At 43.3% G+C, this 19104-nt stretch overlaps 1 protein-coding gene across 5 annotated transcripts in view; it reads right to left on the bottom strand.

Moving 5' to 3' along the window:
- Positions 1-8191: 8191 nt before the first annotated feature.
- The window catches only part of Mpped2 (metallophosphoesterase domain containing 2), a 176376-nt gene continuing 165463 nt past the window's right edge, over positions 8192-19104 (bottom strand). For 2 of the 5 annotated variants that reach the window (XM_029474224.1, XM_029474226.1), the window contains 3 exons: positions 15879-15994; positions 12620-12733; positions 8192-9918 (listed from right to left, as the gene is read on the bottom strand). In XM_029474224.1, coding sequence (XP_029330084.1) covers positions 9800-9918; positions 12620-12733; positions 15879-15994 — 349 coding nt within the window. In that variant the 3' untranslated portion in view covers positions 8192-9799. The remainder of the gene's footprint in view (positions 9919-12619; positions 12734-15878; positions 15995-19104) is intronic. The other 3 variants (XM_021156097.2, XM_021156098.2, XM_029474225.1) reach the window with 2 other exon arrangements.

The following is a 19104-nucleotide window of genomic DNA, read 5'->3' as shown; positions in this document are numbered from 1 at the left end:
AAAAAAAAAAAAAAAAAAAAAAAAAAAAAAAAAAAAAAAAAAAAAAAAACCAAACCAAAAAAACACAAAACAAAAAACCTAATTTTATGAGGGCATAATCATCTTGTAAATTAAATTCAAGTCTAGGACATATAGAATGACATTTTCTCATTAACTCTGTTGTGAGTTTTTCATGTAGTGTCTTTGTTTTCCCTGTGTCTCACACAAACCATCTACCTTAATTTATTGGTTTAAGAACTGCCTAATTACACAGGTAAAAAAAAATAAAATTCTATGATTTTCCTTCCTTCCAGATTTAGTCTCCTTCCAGAGGAACTAGGAACCATTTCTTGCATTTTTAAAAGCTGGTTTGTTGTCAGATCTCTACCTTTGCAATGTTGGCAGGCATTGCCCAGAGCAGACTGAAATCAGTAATGGGTGCTGCCTGTCTTTATAAAGGTAATCTTGCATTCATCTTTAGAATTATGATATCATTTTTTTCATGTATAAATGGAGAATGAAGAAAGGGTAAAGATGTTCCATTTCCATTGAAGACCTCATATAGAATCTAAATAAATACATAAATTGGTCGAACCTCCAGCTAAATAGTACACTTTCTGGATAACAACTAAAGCCACAATCTTTAAGCATTAAGATTTTGCTTTTGAACAGACAGAATACTTCTGCAAAATATACATGTAAACACACACACACACATCAGTATCAGTCAAAGACTTTGAAATGGTTGGAAAACAGAAAGTGCTCTCATTAACTTGCTCTAACATAGCACTCAGTGGAATTTATAGAGATAAAACTTCCACTTTTGATATTTAGCTTTTGCCAGATTTTATCTATACCCACCATCAACCATGTTCCTGAATCAATCACTACATATTCTTTCCCCAGCAAAACAGATCTGTCATCAAATCTTCAACTAATTTATGAGTTTTCCCTGTCATATATGTCATAGTCTGCAAAAATCACTGGAGAATACTTGGAGGGCAGGTTGGGAATGAATAATGGCACTGTTGAGTTTTGTACTGGTGTCTTGGTATAAAACCAACTCATTTGTCCTGGTGCCGGTTGGCCCACCATGGTTAGTTAAGGTTACTGGATAAAGATCTAGGTGGACTTTCTCTTTGGTCTAACTCTGGACTAAACCTTTCACTAAGTTCCTGCCACATGATAAATACCATTTATTGGTAGCAAGGCTCTAGGGGTAGATTTGCATCATTGACCTCAACAGAGCCTCTAAAGGTACATATTGGTGTGACACCTCCACTCTAAACCTCATCCTTAGGATGATAATCAAAACATCACCCCTTTGAATGAATGTGAATAGTAGAAACATTTTCTACTAAGCTAAAGGGATAGCACATGAGTTCAACTGAAGAATGATTATAATTTTACAAAACTTGGTTGAAAGGAAACCATATAATATTAATACACATTTCCCTGCAGAATTGCCTCTAGGTTGGCAATTATTATTGAGGGAGATATGAGAGAGTGTTTCTGTTGAATTGCTTTTAGCATTCAAAGTGGTGGTCCAAAGTGGTGATGACGGAGGGGTTCTTTAAATAGCCCTGAGAATGCTGAGCTTTAAAAAAATAGTAGATGATGTTCTCAGCATCCCAGCCAAGCTATACAACCAACTGACATGAGTATAAATATTCATGTCAATAAATAGGATACCGCTGAATCCACAGACAGCTAGAATCACCTGCACGTTGTCACTTCACTGGAGATATGATTTGTTGAGGAAAAGCTTTCCATTAGAGGACTATCCTCATAGAGCAGCCAGTGCCCTTGTGTAGAAAAGCTCATTGCAGATATTGTGGGGAGGGGTCCAATCCTCCTTGTCTCCCATAGAGCCAATAGAGTCCATATTAACGAGATAATCAGACTGCTCACCTATCTCTTTGTTCAAGGATGTGCTGACATCATAGAAGATAAATTTGTCAATTCACACTTTCAATAAAAACATGAATTTCCTTATTGTTGTTATTTCTGTATGCTATTCCCATCAACACCACCTTCCTTTGTGAAGATGATTTATTAAATAACAACAACCAATGTCAAGAGAAGAACACTCGGCCAATCTACCATAGTTTCTACATCTTAGAAAAGATGAAGCCTGTGTATGACTCACACTGGGACTAGTGACCTGTTTTTTCTTTGGGGGAGGTGGGGGTTCGAGACAGGGTTTCTCTGTATAGCCCTGGCTGTCCTGGAACTCACTTAGCAGACCAGGCCGGCCTTGAACTCAGAAATATGCCTGCCTCTGCCTCACGGGTGCTGGGATTAAAGGCGTGCACCGCCACACCTAGCAACTTTGGTCATTCAGCCCTTTAGAAAACTAGGAAAGTTCTTACCCTCTGAACACTTTATTTCACTTTTATTAAAGGGTGAATGTGTGTTATCTATTAGACATCACATTATTGAGGCATGTATGCCTACCGAGAATACTTTAATGCAAAGTCATGCATGATGCATACTGGTGTCCCTGCACAGACAGAAATTTCCACAGATATTCTCAGTTGACTGTAACTGTCCAAGTTACAGTTTACACATTTTTTGATACAAGAACCAAGAAGGTGACAATATGGCACTTTAAAGAGTGTTCCACTAAATTAATGCTACAGCCAGGAATGGTGTGTTTAATGGTGCAGGTCTGTCATTTGATGCTTTGACCCTTTTATGTCCACTCTCATCTTCATCTGATGAGACAAAAACTATATAGACTGTTTCCTCCTTGAAACTGTGCTAGGTCCTACACAGAGGTACCATGCTCTGCTCCCTAAAAAGACCCTTTATTGATCTATGCAAAATCCTGAGGGACACGGAGCTAGATATCCCCGCCATGGGAGACATAGGTCAAGGAAGCAGGTTGGTAAAGTGAAGAAAATAAATACACGTCCTTGTATATGCGATGAGTGTGATTTCAGGAAAGCATTTCGGGGGTAGGGGTGAGGAGGCATCTGACAGCTCAATCAATTTTCACTCACAACAAAGGCAGATGTGCTGACTTTCACACTCTGTAATACACTGCTCATGGTCATACTTACCAAGTGTCAGCTCTTGTGTCCAGGAGTCACAGCTAAAGTGGATGGACATCTGGACCAGTGTCCCCTGGAAACAGTCATCAGGAAGGTACCAATGCAATCCCTGGCCAAAGACACCCTGTAGCATGAGCTCAGAGCAGCACAGAGTGCTCAGGGCGGTATTTCTCCAGAGAGCTATTTCAGATTCCATATAAAAGTAACGGGTGGCCTTGGATAAATCATTCCTCTCATTTATGTGCTGAACGAGAGAAAACAAGTCAAGAACTGATGCATGCAAAAGCATTTGGAGGTGATGGATGGGGACATTAGGGTGCATTTCGTCAATGGCATGCCATTAGAGAAAGCCATTTCATAGAGTAAATTAAGAAAACAAACCAGCTACGTGACACACTTGGAGGTGCCACTGGCCACCGTGCTTTTCCTCCTCCTGGACTGGAGCTGCAGAGGATTGATATTACCATGCTCACTGTTAGCTACCGATGTCTGCCTGAGACTCGGACCTTCACCTTGGGCTTCTCTGTAAACTATGGCCATTCGTGCAACCTGGGAAGCCTCTCTGGCCAGCCCTGATTTCCCTTCATTGTCTGGAACTGTGACTTAACCCTGTTCTTGCTGTTCACTTTCATGTGTCAGTGGCTTATTCTGTCCACCCCATTTTAAGATTCATCAGAAGCAAGTACTGGGTCTTACAAATAAATCTTCCTAGCCTACAACCTGGTTTATAGTACTCAGTACACATTTGTAGGTTTCATCTGCTGTTAACTTTGCTCATTTTTCTCGCAGGCCGAGAGCTATTGTTTGCCAAACTGATGAATTCATTAGGAAATCATGTCCTTGACTGGAGGAGCTGGAAACACACATACAGAAAGAATGAATGCTGGACTCAGCTCACAAGTACACAAACAACACTTAGAAATGTGTGGGCAGCGACCGCAGCATCAACGGGACTGAGGAAGCTTCGGGAAGCAACCAGAAAATATGAATTCCTGGAAGAATTACATAGTTGTCATGTGAGCATGACAGGGGGCTGCAGCAGGTGCATGTCCGTGCGCCCAGGCATGGGAGGAGCATTTGGGTTCTGAGTCACTCGCTACTTCAGGAGCCTCTACTGAAAAGCTCAGCCTGTCTCCAAGGTCATCCGCTACCATCAAGGTAGAAATGGGCCATGAAATCACAGACCCTTTTTCCTGGTGAGAAGGTGCTGAGTGCTTAGATGCACCTCATGGTAACTGTGGCTTCATAAAAATCAAGGCTGATGGATGGGGAGGAGGCGCTCTGCCTTTGTATGTTTAGTCTGTTACCACTTTTAGTGCAGCTGTGGCTGGGCCTCCTAATGGAAATGCATTCCCCTCTCACCATCACGCAGACACAGATGTGCTTGGATAGGAAAGAGCCTTTACCTCAAGATTTTTCTCCTGTAAGGCTTTCCTCATCCCAGAAGGAAACAGGAGTCAAGGGAACCCACCACAATGTTTTGTTAGGTAGTTCAAGTTAGGTAGACAGGAATTTTAAAAGCTCATTTCGGGTCGCCAGTGTGGGTTTTTAGTTCCCTAACATACCATGCAGTCTCAAGGATTGCCTTTCTCATCTGTAGGGCTGTGACTAATAGGAAGTTAAGATAAATGGTGGGGTTTTTATTTCCTTTTAAAAACAACTTTGCTTTAAAAAATGAAGACGAGCAGAACAATTAAATCCTCCTCGCACGGCCCCAGTGGGATTACCTTCTGAGATAGGGGTGGTGAGGGATGAATTTTACCCATTCTACAGGGTGGATCTCAGGCTGGAGGAAGAAAAGCTTGTAGCCAAGGCTACCGGTGTGTATCAGAGGTGGACATCTTCCCAGAACCTGGCAGCTTCCAGAACTTGCACACACATGCATGCGCATGTCAAACAAATGAGAGACTCAACTGTGTCTGATGTAGACAGGGTGGACCCATGTACTCATCTCTCCCTTGACCAGGAGGAATTGGGTACAACCAGAGTTGCCACACGCAGACTGTTTGACAGAGGGACAGCTCACCCATCTGAGGAGCATCCAGAGGCCCTACACCCTGAGGTTTCTTTTTCAGTTTCTCCCTCACAGGTTAGTGCTATTCTAGTACAAAATCAGCCTCTTTCTGGCCAAAGCTGAACTCGCAGTTCTGATTATGCCTGAATGCCAAGTTGAAAATTGTTCAAGTCCAACATTAAGAGTCCAATATCAGTGCGGAGTTCTACCTTTGATTAGCTTTGTGGCTCTGGTGAGGGCCAGTGGCCCTCTGTGAACCTCAAATGATCCACAGAGGTGAACTCTATATAGGAACCAAGTAACCAGAGGTCCTCACGGAGCTTAGGTAATGGTGCATTTTCATCTTCTAGGTAGAAGTGAGGCAGGTATTTGGAACACACACACTCAGCAAGTCGGCTAATGGTTACTAAGTAGGAGAAAACCATTCTCTCTTAAGACTGATTTCTAGGAAGAAGTTGGGAACTTTCTATGAAAATCACAGACAAAGACTTCCAAACTGGGACCTTCCTACCCAGAGACAGCAGTGTTCAAAGATGCCTCAATCGGAAGACAAAGCTACCTCAATTCACTGTTGCTTAGCAATTAAATACATGAGAACAGGACAGGAAAAGACAGAGGGACATCCCGGGTTTACCAGAGACAGGCATTTTCAGGGGACTTGGCAAGGGTGGCATCATTCTTGGGCACACCAAGTGCTTTATCTGCAATGGACAAACCCCAAATCCTCCCAGCTGACCTGGGTCACAGTCTTATTTACTTACACAATGTAGAAGATGAAGGCAGACATAATGCTGGCCATCTGTCAGAGTAATACTGACCTGTCCCTGAAAGGGATTTCAGCAATCTCCTATCATCTTTGTAAGACAAAATAATATCATGGCACAAGGGCAAATCACGCACAAACAGAGCTAGAAAGAAATGGTGCAATTCAGGGGGGAAGAGACACTGTGAGAGACGACGGCACATCAATATGTACCGTGTTAGCAACTTGGTACTCAAAACCTCTCTCTAACCAGGGATTAGAAGAGATTTTGTAAGGTGTGATATTCAAGCTAGAAACTCAGGCTCTCTGGTCTGCTTCTCAAAAATGCCCATATTTCTTAAAAAGGGAGTTGATTTCCGCTCACAAAGCATGAACACAAACAGAGCTCTTCAGACACAAGGCTACTGAACCTCTCTGGGGGAAAGGGTCAACAGACAGAATCCTGCCTGGAGAATCTAGAGACAGAGCAGGGTGACCAAACTGAACAAACACACACTATTTACCAGATGCCAGGCAGATATCTCCATGTCAGAGTTCACAGAACACGCTGCTTCCTGAAGACATTGATGTTAGTCCATGAGGAAGCCAGGACTTGGGCTGGCTTGGGAGCGTCTATGGCCATTGTGATGTCTTGGACTTCCAACTTGATGTTGTCACTAAGCCACATTGAAAGGTACTTCAGTAGGCTCTTACATGAGGAACAGTCAATGTCTCAGGCCCTCTGACTTTTTGTTATCTTTTAGGCATTAAATTTTTTGGTTCATAGACAGAGTTAACAGAAAGGACATCTTGATGGACTCAGAACTGGCTTAGAACCTTCCATTTTTCCTAAGGAAACCGACTCTGTTGGCAGTGGTGTTGACTTTTTTTTTTATAACCTGGGGCTTATGAGTGCTTAGAATTTGAGGATGAAAATAAAATATGAAACCTGTTCACCAGATTGCCTGATAATGAAATGGAAAGCGCTGGATTTATAGCCACCATTATTGAATGATGCCTTGCTATGTTATGCCAAGAGAAAAGGCTTTAGACAGTCCTTACGGAAGTCCTGGAAACAGTTCATGCATGTGGAGTGTGGCCTAGTTGCAGAATATTCTGTGGATGGTCAGTCCAATGCTCTAGATATAGCAGAATGTGCCATTTCCTAAGAGTACACACTGCAAGGCAATTTTATCAAGTGTTTCACTTAATCTGTTGGTGCTCAAATGTGGTTTCCAGGGCTGTGTACACACCCGTGTCCTCAGGACCTTCCGACCATCCCTGGAGATCTTCCTTTGCCTTGTAGAGATGTCTGAGCCCACATCATGGTTAACAGCCAGGTGAAATGTCTTTTCAGTACTTTGCATCTCTGTCCATCCCCTAGGAAAGGGCACCAAGGCAACAATCTTCACACCAAGTCAGCAGATTAAGGGAGGATTGTCAGCTTCTCTCAGGACCTCATCCATCTCAGCTCCCCCAGTCACAGACTCTTCTTGTCGGGAAGCCCACGCACCTGTTGCACAGTGTCAGATCAGAAACGGACAAGCCTAAGAGACGCAACTAAAATGGGCAGAGATAATTATGAGAATTTGTGCTGTCGTTTGAAGAAGACTGTTCCAGCTGGTGCTGAAATCAAGAATTCCTTCCAGGAATAGCATCAAAAGAATCACAATGGTTAGACCGAATGGAAATGCAATGCAGTGGGCACAGACGTAGCACAGATTTAAGATCTTGTTGCAATTCGGGGTGCAGGGATGTACACCTGTAAACCCCACAGTTAAAAAGTGGAGACAGGTGGGTCAAGAGTTCAAGGTCCTCCTCTGTTACACAGAGTTCTAGATCAGCCTGGGTTATCTGAGATACTGTTTCAGAAAATGGAAACAACAATAAAACAAAACACAAAATAACCTTCTATAAACAAGCAAAGCCCCTACAAACAACAATAGCAAGGTACTTTTCCGCAATGATTATTATCAACCTGAGGGTCACGACCACTACAAGGGTCAACTATCAGACTTCCTGAACATCCTATATTTACATTATGATTCATAACAGTGGTGACATAACAACAAGTTATGAAGTAACAACAAGATCATTATATGGTTAGAGGTTATTACAACATGAGGAACTGTATTAAAGGATTGCAGCATTAGGAAGGTTGGAGAACTACTGATCTAGACAAAATGAGAGAGGTATATACAATTTCCCCAGCCCACCACTGGCCCTGTCTTCTCATTGAAAAAAAAAAAAACATGTCAGTGGAATGATTAAAACAAAAATGAAACCGTGGGGTGGGGGTGACCACCCCACATCATGAGGATAAATGAGAATGTTTTAGTGAGAGGGTGTCTGTCTTCTGAGGCACCCTCTGCTCACTACCACTGTCACATCCCAAACAGCAGTCACAGCCTTGACAGTCTTTCTGTCCCCATACATTACAGTGGCCGAAGATGGAAGCTGCACCTTCTGGAATCTAAGACGAGACAAACGACAGTGTGCTGCAGGGAGGACCTCTTGTCAGTGCCTTATCAATGGACCTGCCAGCCTGGGATTGGTAGGCCATAAACAGTTATTGAAAAATTAGAAAAACAAACCCACTATTCTAATTGTTCAGAAGGGGATTACTCAAATTGCACGTAAATAAATCATCCTAGCCCCAGGACAAACCTACCCTGCCCTTCCCCAGGCAGCCCAACCACGCAGCACCGATTTAAAAATCTTGCAATTTTATTTGCATATAAAGGCCGCTAGATATAGAATATCACAATAAATTTAAAGAAAACAACTGCTTTCCTAAATTTGAAGGTAACATAAAATAGAATAGCACTCAATGGCATCGACAATGGGAGACCAGAAAGGATTATTAGCAACAATATTTTGTGCTAGCGAAGATTGCATCAACACACAGTGCAAAATGGTAAGGAGAAGGGAGTGAGAAGACAATGCAGGGCCTTTAAATAGAAAGGACGACTAAGCCTTATTTAGTTCGCTTCCGATGCATCCACTGGAGTCTATACACACTGGTTACTGTACCTAGACTGGACTCAAGTTCTTTAAGACCTTGAGTTTGAAGAAAGAATGGGTCAGTTCCTTCAGTCGTCTGGTGTGCTGCTACCGATGTGGCTTCGCAGTTGTACTGTCCTTGGCAAGATTAAACTCCCAACTGAGTCGTAATGCACAAAAAATAGTTATATATATATATATATATAAATCCACATGGAAAAGGAGTCTGCACACTTTCTTTTTCCTTGCATGACCATCTCTTGACAGATTCTTGTTTCCTTATTTTTAAAGCTCAAATAATTTAAAAGAAACAAACAGTGAGAGTTAGTAGCATCATGATATGGATCTCTGGCTAAGCCTCTGCATGAGGGCTGTTCTTCCCCCACCTCAGACACAGTCTTCTTTATAGCCAGAGAGAAGCTAAGGTTTTTCCTAACCAACTTCTGTTGAGATTGCTCTAAATTGGGGCCACATTTGTAAAATAAAAATGAGGCAATACCAAGAAAACAACAACAAAACATTGAAAATTAAAACATATCAAACAATACTCGGAGTTGTGCAAATCTGGGTAATTTTTCAAAACACTGCTTTTGTGTTTCTTTCTGTCTTTTTTTTTTTAAATCTTTTCCTTTCAGCTTAAAGCATATTCAAATAAGACTTTTTAAATCATCTTTTTTTTTTTTTTTTTTTTTTTAAAGAAAGCTTGGCTGTCCTTTGGCAAATACTAACAATTTACAATGGCGTGGCCTTTGAGCAAACAGAAGTCATTTTACAAATTCACAATGCTCCTTTGATTTCAAATGGATACCCCACTCAAAAAAGCAAAATAGAGGCGGCACAACGCTAGCATCTTTTTTTCTTCCTTTTCTTTCCCCTCCTGTTCCAACAATTTACAAAAAGAACTCACAGGATTTGGAAATAAACAAATCAGAGAATGTGAGTTTATAATTAGAAAAATGGCAGTTTGTAGACCGTCCCTCACATTCCAATGGGATGCTGAGTGCTTTAGGAGCCCTGTGGGTTCGGAAGGTCAAATATGATTGGAGGGTTGGTCGGTTGAAAGCTGACTGTACAGGTTGAGGCATTGATGTAGGTGGTGTAACCGTCGGTCATGATGCCGTACCCTGTAGGAAGACAGTGTCACAGTTACTGCAGTATACACAAATGGTGGAGGCAGTTGAGCACAGGGCCACAGGCAGGGAGAACAACGACATCTTTGTCAGAGGGCAGGGGAATGAGATTCACTGGGCCCTTCCAGATACCACAGATTTCAGGAGCTCCTGGCCAACTTTGCTGTTTGCTTTAAAAGGGGGAGAATTCTCCCCTCCAACACAGAGTGAGTCTTCCCTGTGTCCTCTTTGCTTAAACACTGAACTCATTAGGCAAAAGACATGATAGCTGTATCACTGAGAATAACGAAAAGTATTCCCCTACCTCTCAAGTATCACCTTCATTGCAAACTCCTGCATTAACTATTAAGTCGCAGGAAGGAAGTGGGCGGCCTAAGAGACACAACCTGGCTCCAGGAGGAGAGAGATGAAAGAGCTAAGGTTCCTCCTCATCCCTACAGATGTCTCCATGACAACTAACCACACATCACTGATTCTACCTGAGCTATGTGACTTTAACGCTAAGCCCCCCTCACTCAGAAGCATTGCCTCTTCAACTGCGGGAGGTAGAGACATCTCCACAGGACCCTGTTTCCTGACCATACCCAGACAGAGCAGAGAGGAAAGCACCCCAACATGAAAGCTGAGACAATGTCATGGCATCCCTGGCATGTAGACTTTCTTTACAGTTTTTAGCATGTTGACATTTATGGGCTTTTTGGAAGTTTGCACATTTCCAGGGACACCTTACAGGTTCTGCAGTGAGTCAGTAACTCTATGTCCACACTGGACTCCATGGTATATAAAAACAGCAAAGGAGAAATAAAATGACTGGGACTTACAGAAATCACTGATGAGGTTCTTATCCCTCCACCCTCCTCCTGCTCCATTTGCTAAAATTTTTCCAAGTAAGCCCGTGGAGAGCTTAATGAGGGTCAATGGAAAAATCTCTTAAGAAAAGAAAAGCTGCATTTAAAATGTGCACTGTTTGGTTCCGGGGTCATAAAGTCTTGTTATCTCTCTCCATCAAGAGGCCGGTATTTGCCCTCTCTCTGCCCTCTTTAGCTGTCTTAAGTGAATAAAAGCAAGTCACGTTTATTTGAATATGATCACTTCCCTTTAAAGCAAGTTTATTATTGTGGGGCTTCAGTGGAATTCTCCAATTGTCTGGCCAGTTTAAGGTAAATTAATGATTTAACCCACCTCCCCCTTTATTTAAAGGGTGAAATTCAAACTCAAGGGAATCCTACAGGAATTCAAACTAGTGTTCAAGATAACAGCCCAACCCCCATCATGTCCTCCAGGAAATACAGTTTAGATAGGCTGTCCCATCTCTCTGTTCTTCCCTCTCTTAAAGAATACTCCCCAGGCGTGGTGGTGCACACCTTTAATCCTGGCACTCGGGAGGCAGGGGCAGGAGGATTTCTGAGTTCAAGGCCAGCCTGGTCTACAAAGTGAGTTCCAGGAGAGCCAGAAACCAAAAAAAAAAAAAAAAACAAAAACAAAAAAAACAAACCAAAAACCAAAACAAAAAAGAAAACTCACTCACCCCTGCTTAGGGACCAGAGGAGACTCAGCTCTACCCGCTAGCTCCAATGCCTTCCCCTCTGCCTCCTGCCAGAGCTGCACCCCTGCTTTCTGGCCAGTTAGCTGGTGCCTGTATTTGGAGCAAGTTGATTTTTCTCTGGCCTCTGAGGATAATTTCTCAATATGCTCTTTATGACTCGCCTAACTAGGAAGCCACCGTGCTTGTGGACTCTGTGGAGTAGACTTGGCGTTCCGTTTCACCAAGCACACAGCCCCCACACACCTCAACTTGACTCTGACATTTATAAGTAACTCCAGAAAGCCACAGTGAGCAGTAGCGGGAATCATGGCAGCTGCCTACATAAGCACTTCTGCCTCATACAAATATACACACCCCAGCCAGTCTTGTAATTTCTGAGACCCCAAGATCAGCTGACGTTGCTTGTCTACAAAAGCCCAGTGACATCCTGGTTTGAAAAGGCAGAGCAGACAAAAACCCAGAGCCTTGAAGGTTCCGTGAAACTTTTGGGTTCTGGGGCCTTGACTCAACTTACCTTGAAAGACAGAAACCAACCAGTGGACATCTTCTGTTAGAGACTTCATTGTTTCAACTAACCGCAGCCAACGGTGCTAACCATTTCTGACAATTCTGAGCATAGTAAGGAAATGCTGATTTGCAGAGGGTGTTTCCTTCCAGATCTGTTAGGAAGCTTTCCTCGTACAGACAGAGCAACCCTGCAGAGATCAGCTTGTGTTCCGGGCTCTTTCTGTGTTTGGTATATAAGACACTACAGAGACAGGCAGGGACCATAGAGTCTTTGGACTGTGTCTACCCTCCAGGGCAACTTGTCTAACTCTCTTAAAGAAAAAAAAATCTGGCCTTATTGGTGCTGCAGCGATGGTTATATATAGCCCTAGACTCCAGGGTTCCCTGGGAGAGTGTGGGGCATGTGCTAAAGTAAGCCACACAGGGCTCCTACTTGCCTTTCTACTTAAAAGACAACAATACAAAATATTTCTTAGCCTCACAGGCGTGAGTTTTTCTCATGAGGTTTCATCTCATAAACGAGTTCCTTTTGAATAAAGCTAGAGGATCACTGTGTTCTCACGGTGCCATGTCCAGCCGAGGCTGCCTGCTGGAGAGGGTGAGGCCATGGAAAATGCACGTAGTCCATCCCCGTGTTCTTACCTTCATGAATCCCACCGAACACATGGAGCTTGGGCCGAATGCGCCTCTGGACTGTGTTTAAGAGCTCCACGCAGCCCACCCTTTGAAGTTCCTTTGGAACCCAGTCTCGAAAACCTAAGGGCAGAGTGCAATCAATACTCTTAATTTTCCTTCTTCAGGTAAGGTTTCATGCCGACTTTCAGGAAGCCATAACTCATCTGAAAGTTTATTATGTTATCTGTAATCCCAGCCTCCCCATTAAAGCTCAGAATGGCTTTTAAGGAACGTTCACTCATCGTTTTGTCTTCTTTGGATTCTTGATTAATTTTTTTTTTTTTTTTGGTTTCCATTTTTTCCCCCTTTCCAGTTAATTAACATTCTTTTTCTGCAAGAAGTTTGATTTATTCAGCCACAGGTTTCGAATCTTCTCCATAAGATCAATGGCATTTATTCCCGGCAGCCCCATAACAGCTCTTCCCCACTCGATTCTGCTGCTTCCTCTTCTTCAAAAGTCTTTCTTGTATGTAGACGTACCGGTTTATTCTCATGACAGCTCACAGAAAGGAGATGTGGAAGAGCTGCCTGGGAACTGGCCACAGGATGCCTTCATCTCCTTAGAGACAACACTCTTAACCCTTGCTGGTTCCTGGCAACCAAAGATTTGGAATACCCAGTTGCTTCTCCAATCCTCTTTAGCAACGGACAACGTGACCTTATGGTGGTATCCAGCAAGCTTGGGCTAATTGACTGGTTTTAAAGTAAAAGCCACTTAGTCCTCTGCTTAATGCAGAAAATCTATAAAACACTGACATCAATTATAGCAAAAGTCAGCTATCTCGATGATTATGGCCTAAAATGGAATCCATACACCTCAGCAGGATGGGGCATGGAGAAGCCAGGTGGGATGAAAGGCTGCACCACAGTCTGTGGAAACCCATCCCACAGCTCCATTAGGTACATTTACTGTTAGAAATGGCTGGGCAGGAAGGGACTGATTCCTGTTCTACTTGGCTAGACAGGAGAGGCATGAACATTTCGTCTCTGTGAAGACAGGGTAGCTGGGGTGTGGGCAGCGGCTGGAAGGATTAGGAAGAGTATCAGATGAGAGTGAGTGCCTAGCAAAAACCAAACTAGGGTACACAAAGCTATGAAGAAAAGGGGACACTCTGAACCCATAGAGATTAACATTATTACCTCGTGGGTGTGTTTTCTTGAAGGAAAACCACTTCACTGTGTCTATAAGTACTCAGATAACATCTTGCTGAGACTATTAATAGCAGAGAGTAAATGGCACATATAACTTCCTTCACACTGAGAATTCAAGAATTCAAACTCTCCAGCCCCACCCTGAGCCTCAGCCTAGCACAGCATTTTCCAAAAAACCCCACACTTAAAGCTCTTTAAGTTGTGAAAGCTTTGTCTGACTTCTTACGAAGCTTCTGGGTATGGACCTCCCTCTGATGTATGAACACCCTGGTTTATCTCACTTTTACTACGAAAAGACGGGCAGCAGCCTCTGTTGTAAGCTTTGCCAGGATGCCGGATTGTGTAGACTATTGTGTTGAGACTTTGCGATTACTATCACTTGTCTCGTGCCAAAATGAATGACTTCATTGTGAACTGCCTGTTCTGTTTGAAGTCATGTTTGAAGGGACGCTCTAGTAATGGGGATGCTTCTGGGCTATAGCTATCAGGACCCCCACCATGAACTGCACCCAGCCAGGCTGCAGCTATCAGGACCCCCACCATGAACTGCACCCAGCCAGGCTGCAGCTATCCAGGACCCCCACCATGAGCTGTACCCAGCCAGGCTGCAGCTATCCAGGACCCCCACCATGAGTTGCCCCCAGCCAGGCTGCAGAGGTAGAGGAATCAAGATGACTAGAATGTTCCTGCAGTGCACTCTTGCTGAGTAAGTCACCCTAGCCAAAATATTTGGTTGGCAATGTCCTGATTAAATTAGTCTAAATAAGGAAGTAAATTGATGATGATTAGATTAAGCTCTTTGGCAAATACAGTCTTAGGGAATGCAGGAGAGGTGAAGCGCTTCAAAGAGAGAGGTGTGGGCATGGTGGTCCCATGTGTACCACACTGACGGCAAAGAATTAGCCTTTCTTCCTGCTTCACCATCACTAACCTGTGGCTCCGTGGCCTCAGCCTGCATCCGTTCCCCTTTCCATTTGTTCAGGAGACACGGTTCCTTCCCTTTGTAAGGGAAAGAAAGCAGTGCTGAGTGGTTCTTAACAGGGGGGTCTACAAAGATTAAACATGCACTGGGAATGAGCAATAAAATGTTTTCTTCTGCAGGCTGGTACACTGGAGGTTCATACTTAATAAGGTAACAGCAACAAAAATCACCTCCAACCCAGTATGACCAAGAAAACTCTTATTAATACCATGTACTGCAATAACGTCAAAAAAGGTGTTCTCCCACAAAAAACCAAAACAAAGAAATATCAACGTGTGCATTCAAATGGAAATATTTGCATTATTTGCATTTTCCGAGCTTGCTCAGTTGGAAGTGTCGGTACAAAGTAGATGGTGAGATCCCCGTGGTGGGTCCTGGCTCAAAATGTCCTGTAGCAAGCCAAACCAGTAACAGGCTCATCAATAATTAGGATCAAATTATTTAAATCAGATAACTATCTTCTGCCTGATAATCTGGGTCACTAGGGCGGTGGCTTTGACACCCAGAGATCACATAAGTCAGAATGCTGCCACAGTATGCCAGAAAAATACCTGTCTGTAAGTCATTTTCAGGGCAAGTCCTTACCAAAAATATTTCATGTTAAAATTTTTTTCTCATATAATCATCTCAAATGTTAACCTTTAAAGATACCCCAGGCCCAGTGCTATGTGTGAAAGGAAAATGAGCTCCTTTGAACAAAAGTTTCTTTCATTTTCCTGCCATTCAAATGTCTATGATTGGTAGGTCTCTGTCTCCTTCCGTGTCCCACCCTATCCCTTTACTGTAAAGCACATACAGTTCTTAAAATAAATTAAAAGACTATGGTTTTCCACGCTCATTTGATTGATTTTTTTCCCCCTGACTTGACTAAATGAAAAAAAAAAAAACTTAATTTCATGAACACCTGTAAGCCTAGCAGAACTGCTGAGTTTAATTTCCATACTGGGTTTCTTTAAAGTCACTGACTTTCTTTTTTGTATTCATTTTTTTTTTTTTTCTGAAGGAAAATCATTACATTGTGGAAGCATTGCTTGCTAGGCTGCGGGAGGGGAGCATTCTGTATGACGAAAGCCCAACCTTTGCGCTTCTTACCTAGAGGAGGTCCGTGTGTCATGAGTATGTCGATGCCCTCAGGGATGAGGTTCCATTTGTCCAGCAGAGACTGGCCTCTGGGTAGGTTAAAGCCCCATCCATTAAACCACGGGGTCCTTTGGGAAGATAACACACACGGGTCAGGCCAGCAGAATGAGCCTCTGGACTGTCACATTTCTCGCGAGTATTCACCCACAGTTTGCGCTGCTCTCTTTTCCCTTTTGATGGTTGGCCCTGGCAGCAGGCTGCTTTTCTGTTGACTGCTTCAAAACCAATCCATTTGAAAGCAGGCATGGGGCCTACGGATTGTTCAACTAGAAAGGGGCATGGGAGCCACTACAGTGGAGACTTTCCCAGCAGGCTTCTATCAAAACTGTGACAAAAGCTTTGTCTTCCCCTAAATCCCAGTGCTTTCCAAGACATCCAGCCCTGATCCAAAGTATTCCCAGTCTCCCTTAGTGCTGCAGAGATAAGAAACACCAGCAGTGCTTCTGACCCTCCCCCTATTACTGTACAGGTTTGGTGCAGAGGTCCTTGTTAAAGTCTCAGACAAAAGGACACTTGACTTTCCACTGTCCACTGAAGTGTCCTGAACAGTCTGGATGGAGGCTCTGAAAAGTGAAGGGGGTCACAGAGAACTCTTCCCATCACCAAAGGGAGGATTCTGGGGACACCTCGATCTTTCTGGAATTTGCTTCCAGCAGCATCTTTGAGCATCTTCCCAGATCTGTTTCTGCTTCAGGAGTGAGTTTCTGAAATGGAGACTATGTGAGGAAAGGAGTGGGGATGTCTGTCTGTCTAACTGGCCCTGACAGTGCCTCATTTACAAGTGCCTCCTGTTTGTTAGTGAGAGAGAACGGTTTGTCTTTGGAAATCCTGCTGCTCCTACAAGGCATCTCCAATTGTCCTCATCCAAAACATTCAAGCTCTCTGAAAACGGCTGCTTTGTTCCTTAGGGAAATTGTGCTTTGCACTGAACACTTACAAAAGACAAGATGGACAATTTCCTGCTAGCATTCCACTCTCCTCTCCAGCTTAACCTGCCCCCACCTGCCAGTCACAGTTGATCAAATGGACTGTGCACTCTTACTTGAAGACTGGCAAACTCTTACAACCACTGAGCAAACTAACAGGATTCTCTCAAGAACCCAAACTCAGAAACGCTGACAGAACATTCATTTGGTGGTGGACATGCACAGTCAATGTCATGGGCAGAACGATGGTCATTGTAACCATTTTCAAAACCCACATTTCAGGTGCCAGTAGCAACCTTTTCTCCATGGTGAAGATAGAAAGTTTAAGAAAGAAGAGACTGGATCCAGCTAGAAAGTGGAGGAACCTAAAAAGCACCTGATTGACTTGGTACCCTCTTTTTAAGTCTCCTCCTCATCTTCCTGGAGCCTGTGCCCAACAACGTGATAATAAAATGGTAACAATCATGAAGACAGCTGTTGTTCATTAGGTGTCTGCATTGGCAAAGTTCTAGTCTAAGTATTTTATTGCATACTTCAACCTCACAATGTTTAGCGATCCGGAGATAGATAGCATTACCATCCATTTTACAAACGATGAAACTAAGTAAAACGTAACTTGGACATAAAATAAGGCGCTCTGGTTCCAACCAGATTTAACCACCATGCCAGTCCCTCTTCCTGTGCACTACCTAAATAATTTACTTGCCTTAGATGAACCACTTCTGGACTCTTTCAAGTGTGTCTGTGGCTTGAAGACAAATGCTATCTCCATTTTATGGTTCCGAAATCAAGCTGTAACATGATGGGGTAGACAGATACCTGCTGCTTTGGCACACCCAGCTCTCTCCTTCCTCTGGTGACAATGACATATTTTCATTGGTAAGTTGCTCCTTCCCTGTCATAATCTGTTTCCAGTAAGGTCGGTTCCATTCTGAATCTTGGATGAAGCGACTTGCATTTGTCTGTATGTAATTTGCCTGTAATTCACTTACAAATGTACATGCTGGGCAGCTGAGTGTCGTTCCTGGGAGTTAACCCTGCTAAAGAGGAGGTCAAGTTCCTCCTGGAATCTCAAGTCTCAAGAATTGGCTGGGAGATGCTTTAGTGATCCTTTAGTTTCTACTTGAGAATGAATGAATGACAGGGAAACCCAACATAGGAAAGAGAGGGCTTCAATGATGGCTTTAGACACATGGATTCAGCTGTCTGGACCTGAACTCCTTCTTGTTAGATCCCTTCTTTTCATTAGCTTCTGTTAAGTTCCACTTCTTATAACGGAAAGTTCTACTAAATATGACCATTGCACTTGTATAAAAAAATGAGCTCTGTTATCTGTCATGGGCATTAGTGTTCCCTGCTAAAAAGGTCCATAATCTTCTTACCTAGAACCTGTGAATATATCCTCCAGTGAATATATCCTCCAGTGGCAAAGGTTACTTAAAATAGGGACATAATCCTGGATTATATATGGCAGGTCCAGTGTGACCAACCAAGGCCTCTGACAGTGGTCTCTAAAGGGCAGTAGGAGTGACATGAGTGGAGCAATGAGAGACAACTAGCTCAACCTGATATCGCTGCCTTTGAAGATGGAGGATGAAATCTAGGAGGCTAGGGATGGTGGCGGCCTTGAAAAGCTAGATAATGGAAACTTAAAAAGTGAAGTGTTGATGGAGCATGGTGGCATATGCCTGCAATCCCAGAACTTGGCAGGCAGATCTCTGAGTTGGTAGCCAGTCTGAACTATATAGCCAGTTCCAGGACAGCCAGGGCAATCCTGTAAAATTCAGTATGACTAGAGTCAGACTTCGATTCACACTGACAAATATGACACATTTGTGTTCCTGTTGATTGGTTAAAAAAGCCATAGAAACTAATCAGTATCTACTATGTTTTAGCAGGCTGGGGGCTATAGGGCCCGTGAGGAGTTCTGGACCTTACTTGGTATGCAGTGTGTGCTCCATCAGAATTCTGGGAGAAAGCAATGCTCACTGTCCTATTCTTGATTAACTAGGAAGCCCCAGGCATCAGGTCTGGGAAGAAAGCCTGAGATTCTTCTAGAAAGGAACCTATCAGACTTGTTCTCTCGTGGCCTCTAGCATGCTCACCATCGGGTTCTTGCATATTTTCATTCAGGTCTTAAACGGCAGAGCTCCCCGGCTTGGAAATGCCCGCCCTTCTTCCTTTTACAGTGACCCTTGTCCAAGATTTATCTTAAAAGGAAAAACAAAACAAAACAGAAAAACAACTACGGA

Source organism: Mus caroli, chromosome 2, assembly GCF_900094665.2.
Source record: "Mus caroli chromosome 2, CAROLI_EIJ_v1.1, whole genome shotgun sequence".
Taxonomy (NCBI): Eukaryota; Metazoa; Chordata; class Mammalia; order Rodentia; family Muridae; genus Mus; species Mus caroli.
Note: the sequence above shows the minus strand (reverse complement) of the source record. Positions and strands in the feature narration are given on the sequence as shown.